This window comes from Mytilus edulis, chromosome 2 (assembly GCF_963676685.1).
Source record: "Mytilus edulis chromosome 2, xbMytEdul2.2, whole genome shotgun sequence".
Classification (NCBI taxonomy): Eukaryota; Metazoa; Mollusca; class Bivalvia; order Mytilida; family Mytilidae; genus Mytilus; species Mytilus edulis.
Genome location: NC_092345.1, coordinates 49,770,810 through 49,777,024, shown reverse-complemented (window position 1 = coordinate 49,777,024; position 6,215 = coordinate 49,770,810). Strand labels below are relative to the sequence as shown.

Sequence of the window (6,215 nt, the reverse complement as noted above, 5' to 3'; positions counted from 1 at the left end):
ATCTCTTTCAATAATAATATGTAACAAAAAATTTCCTTAAAATTACTTATTCAGGATGCAGCAACCCAACAACATGTCATATTTGCCTGAAAATTTGTGTGCAGTTAGATCTCCATGATTTTACCTGTATGTTCTATTTTTAGCCATGGCAGTTATGTCTGTTGGCAGGCCGGGTCATCACACACATATTTAAAACTAGATACCCCAAAGAATATAATTGTATGGATAAAAAAAAATTAACTAGGAAGTATTTCTAGCAAACAAACAATACTTTCCGCTTATAATATACTTTATTTGAGACATACATGTAAATCGTCCATAATTCAAAGAAAAAAACAACTGTAAATTACATAAAATATATAGTATAAAAATAAACCAAATATAAATGCTGTTGACATTGACATGTATTGTATCTTGATTAATCACAAAAAAATATAAATTCACAACCTAAAGCCAACATGTAAAAATAAAAATAGTAATACTGTAATTGACACTATAAACATGCATTGAGGACATTACATGATTTCCTTAAATTATTATTACCATGCATTGAGAACATATGACTTTCTCAAAATACCACAGAGAGCTCTGATTATAACCGATTATATTACACATTTAAAAATTTACTCAGCATATAATAAACAGGTATAATTTTGATTAATAACTCAAGAGAACCTGTTAGTTCCTAATCACAGCTACTTTTCTTCCCAATGGGGAAAGGAAACATAAAAAAAAAATAACTTTGACTTACATTCCCTCAAAATTGATTATATAAAAACACAATGACAACAAATGAGACAATAAATTGATTTCAAATAAAACAATATTCATTATAGAAATGAATTGAGAACTTGTGAATTGTTTATAAAAAAATAACAAATATAGGAACAGAAAATCAATATATTTTCTTTTTACAAAAACCTGCTTAAAAATAAAATCAGGATGGAATGTTCTGTGAAAAATACGTTTAAAACTCAAATTCTCATAGTGACATACAATGTAGTTCAAATGTACAATATAATTTTGAGAAGAAGAAGCTACATGTATCAAACCTTGTTTAAACAAAAAATTGTGAGCAATGAGGTGGCAAAACTATTCCTTAAATTTGACTTGTGCATTTAAAACTAAACAAAGCACTGTATTAAGTTATTTCCTTTATATAAATAAGTACAATATTAGAATGAATCAATAAATAAGATTTCTTTAAACCTAATATATATCAAGATTTGTATAAGACTAAATTTTGTCTATTTCAAGACGGGTAGGTACTATGCAACCAACAAAAGTTGTAAAAGTCCCTTCTTACACTATTGTACCTTTTAAAATTTTCTGATAAATAAATTGGACCTAGCTTATGAGTAAAGAAAATCTGAATCCAACAGATTTGCAGAGATGACCAGAAATGAATGGAAATATTTAGTGAACACAAAGAATTGTGTAATTTTTGGTGATGCACCCAATTTCTTCTCAAAAGTATTTCTTCAATCTAATTTGGCCCATCAATTAATACAGGCACAATCCACCATTAACATACAAACTTTTCAATAACATCATTATATATCTATAAATTAAATCTCATAAAAACAATACAAATATTAGACGTAACTTAAATTATTATCAAGGACTTAGACTACACTTACTAGTATATGTTCAATTATTAACAAAAACTAAATAAGGACCAACCTAAGACTTTATAAAAAATAATCACAACCAGACTAGACTTTGACTTAAAAATCACAACCAGACTAGTCTTTGACTTAAAAAATCATATAAAGTTTAACATAAAACATATTCAGTCAGATCAGACTAACATAATACAAATGATTTTGGTGGGAAATTCAATTAAGCTATGAATAACATTTTTAATAAATACTCTTCCAGTAAAATGACTTCAGTGTGTAGATTCAAACAGAATCTTTGCTTGTCAGCTGAGCGGTGAAGTCATTGTGTGTGGTATACTACCCTCCTTTAATAGTAGACTACTCCAACATATAACAAATCTATCTGTCTTTCATACTAGACTTACTATGAATGGAGGGTAGTGTATCTAACTTAATAATGATTTCAGTTTAGCAAGGTAAACAAAATTGACAATTGAACACCTACACAAAATCATTTGGCTGTAGCTATTAAATATTTTTACAGGTGGCTTTTAAAAAAACAAAAATACATATTTACATTGCAAAAAAAAAACAGACTTTAAAATGCTAAATTTTAAAGATTTTATCTTTGAAAACGTATAGCAAACATTTGAGGGAATGGTCAGGTATTGTTATCCTGAGAATCATCATCACTCTTGTCCCCCATGAACCCCTTACCCCAAAAAAACAACTAGAACTGTCTACTAATCTGAACTTATACTCCTGCATCTTGCAAATAAAGGAGAAGATGCAAAAACAAGGTCATTTCTGTCAAAATTTCTAAGTTCAAGGGGTCATAACTCTTGTAACAAAAAAAAAACTTAAATGGAATATTCATACTACAAAAAAAAAAATGTCTTTACATGGCATATTTTGCCAATATTTAAAAAAAAATCATTTCATTGTTTATATTTTGTGAAAAAGAGTGTTAAAAACACAATTAAACAACTTGTGGGAAGTGTGTACAGATATTAAATCATATTACATGTACATCAGTTCTCAATTACTGTTTTCTTTTATTAAATATTTGAGAGGTAAATCTTTAGACAAAACCCATGATTATCTTTTGTAAGTTTGTTTTAATACTGTATAGGGTTCTTTAAACATCAGTGTAAAATCTTTGAAAAAATAGTCTTTGGAAATAAGTTATCTACAGTATTCCATATATCTACCTTTTGGAAAATATAAGTATCTAGAGCATTTCATAATTGTACAGGATTCACTACAAATTTTCTATATCTTGCACTTTAATCAATATACTTATACATTTTCCTTATTTGGACTTTACTCTAATGAAGTTTTGTTTTGAATGTTCCCATTACTACTATCAGATAGATACTTTCTTGACAATTCTTGTATAACTTTCCAAGCAAACTTAACATCATCTGATGTAGTTCTAGAAGCACAAACAGCAAATCGTAGAAAATAAATATCTCTAAACTTTGAAGGAACTAAATGTATTCTTCCATCTTCATTGATCGCCTTCAGCAGCATTTCATTCCTATCATTTTGGCCCTGTAATACAAAACAGAAAATTATGTTAAAATTTCTTTGACAAGTGACAAGTACTGGCAGATTTGGCTTATTTGACACTTGTGTTCATAGTTCATTTCTATTACTGTAAATTCAGAAATTATTGGGAGGTTTTTATAAATATAAATAGTGCAACTTGGTTAGTATCTCAATAATTTTAATTCACATTCTGATATCTGATATATATTCATCTGTAATTGGACCAAGGTGACCAAAATTGTTCAAGATCATAAACAATTTAGATCTGAACCTTATAACAAAAATCAAACTAGGAGATGGATGGATTATCAGATTGCTGTATACCCACATAAATTCCATTGTGAAAAGGAAGGATCGACTGTTTAGGCAAGAATTCATTCAATACCAATAAGTTGTTTAGGGTTCTAGTGACACTTAATGAAAGCAATGGCAATAAAATGCTTCGCTGAGCCTGATACAACCGCAGAGGTTGAACCCTGAACAGTTGGGGCTATTTGGACAAAATAATCATGCTTGTCACTGTCTGAATTTGGATTGTGATCAAATTTTGAGACATAATATAGGTTTCTAACACAAAAAAAATAAAAAATTCCAAGATTTTACAAATCTATTACACAATACTGAGCAATTAAAGATTTCTTCTTGAAACTTTTCAACAATTTCCCCCCTTTTTTAGCTCACCAGGGCCAAGTGAGCTTTTCCCATCACTTGGCTTCCGGCATCGTTAACTTTTACAAAACCCTTCTCCTCTGAAACTACTGGGCCAAATTTAACCAAACTTAGCCACAATCATCATTGAGGTATCTAGTTTAAAAAATTTGTGGCGTGACCCGCTAACCATCCAAGATGGCTGCCATGGCTAAAAATAGAACATAGGGGTAAAGTGCAGTTTTTGGCTTATAACTCAAAAACCAAAGCATTTAGAGCAAATATGACACAGGGTAAAATTGTTTATCAAGTGAAAATCTATCTGCCCTGAAACTTTCAAATGAATAAGACAACAGGTTGTTGGGTTGCTGCCCCGAAATAAGTAATTTGAAGGAAATTTTGCAGATTTTGGTTATTATCTTGAATATTATTATAGAAAGAGATAAAATGTAATCAGCAATAATGTTCAGCAAAGTAAGATCTACAAATAAGTTAATATGACTAAAATGGTCAGTTGACCCCTTAACCCTTACCATGCTGAATTGTTTTCAGAAAATGTCTACTTTTCGTTTATTTGCAAAAATATGCAACTTATATGCAAATGAGCTTAGCCCTGTTGCTGTAGCATATTGATTCCTTTAAATCTAATATAGGTGATCACGGGGTGGGGTGGTCGGAGTGAGGAGGCGGGAGTGAGGAGGCGGGGGTGGGTGGGCGGTTGCAAAAAGCGTCAATTTTGCCGATTTTTCGTCCTTTCTCTTGACCCACAAGACCCAGGAATGCTGGTAAAGGTATCCAGCTGTAGCCTGCATGTAGAGTGGACCCTAGTTAAGGAATTGACCCCAACAGTTGTTAGGTCGGAGTGAATCTGATCTTGGTTCAGCAGTCTACAGAAGGTCATTTGGACCAAAAATACTGAATTTCCCGAATTTTGCCGATTTTTGACTTCAAATGGACCCAAAACCGGAAGTAGTTGTTTCCTATGAGTATTTCAATAATAATAACGATCAGTAGTTATATGGCCATGGGTTTGCACTATTTTTGCAAGTTTTATGCCTCTGAACTTCCTGTGTAAGATACAGATGTGAAGCCCACCCCTCCAGAAAACCGAGTTTTAGACAATTTCAATTTTCCAAGTCCGTATTTGTGCTCAAAATGCTACTTATACATGAGAAACGGGAATATGGATAGCCTCAGGTTGACTGAACATCCACAACTTTTAAAATAAGTATCATAAAGTAGACTTCTAAAAGTAAGGAACGCCATTGGAGCCAAATAACGGTTAATTGGGTACGCCCGTCATATGACGGTCACCGCATGGTAAGGGTTAAGGAGTTATTGCCCTTTATAGTCAATTTTGACCAATTTTTCGTAAATTTTTGTAATCTTTTACAAAAATCTTCTCCTCTGAAACTACTGGGCCAAATTAAACCAAACTTGGCCACAATCATGATCGGGGTATATTGTTAAAAAAATGTGTGGAGTGACCCGACCAACCAACCAAGATGGCTGCCATGGCTAAAAATAGAACATAGGGGTAAAATGCAGTTTTTGGCTTATAACTCAAAAACCAAAGCATTTAGAGCAAATCTGACATGGATAAAATTAATTATCAGGTCAAGATCTATCTGCCCTGAAATTTTCAGACAAATCGGACAACCTGTTGTTGGGGTGCTGCCCCCGAATTAGTAATTTTAAGGAAATTTTGCAGATTTTGGTTATTATCTTGAATATTATTATAGATAGAGATAAACTTTAAACAGCAATAATGTTCAGCAAAATAAGATCTACAAATAAGTCAACAAGACCAAAATTGTCAATTGACCCCTTAAGGAGTTATTGCTCTTTATAGTCAATTGTTAACAATTTTCATAAATTTTTGTAAATTTTTAGGAAATATTTTCCACTGTAATTACTGGGCCAAGTTCATTATAGATAGAGATAATTGTAGCAACAAGAATATTCAGTAAAGAAAGATCTACAAACACATCACCATCACCAAAACTCAATTTTGTCATGAATTTATCTGTGTTTATTGTTAATATGCACATAGACCAAGGTGAGCGACACAGGCTCTTGAGAGCCTCTAGTTTTTTTAATCTCCCATTAGAGTAATCACCCCCAAACTCAATCACAGCCTTCCTTTTGTGATTTGGAACTTTGTGGAGATCCATTCAGGTAAACTAAAGTTATTGTTCAGACACCAAATGTGTCTTCAACATCATACCATTATACGATCACAAATGAATGCTTATTTTTAGGGGTAAATTTCTATCAACCAAGTCCCAATGTCTAGAAAGTTTCCTATACTTTGAACACTTAGATTAAAGCATATTTAGTTTCCACATATATCAATCAAATCATTGTTAATAAAAAAAATTGCCAATGTCTGCAAACTTTTGGAATCACTCGAGT

At 31.7% G+C, this 6,215-nt stretch overlaps 1 protein-coding gene across 1 annotated transcript in view; it reads right to left on the bottom strand.

The window, feature by feature from the left end:
• Positions 1–271: 271 nt before the first annotated feature.
• The window catches only part of LOC139512374 (aromatic-L-amino-acid decarboxylase-like), a 31,101-nt gene continuing 25,157 nt past the window's right edge, over positions 272–6,215 (bottom strand). The window contains exon 14 of the mRNA XM_071299972.1: positions 272–3,155. Within this exon, the coding sequence (XP_071156073.1) occupies positions 2,925–3,155 (231 nt within the window). The 3' untranslated portion in view covers positions 272–2,924. The remainder of the gene's footprint in view (positions 3,156–6,215) is intronic.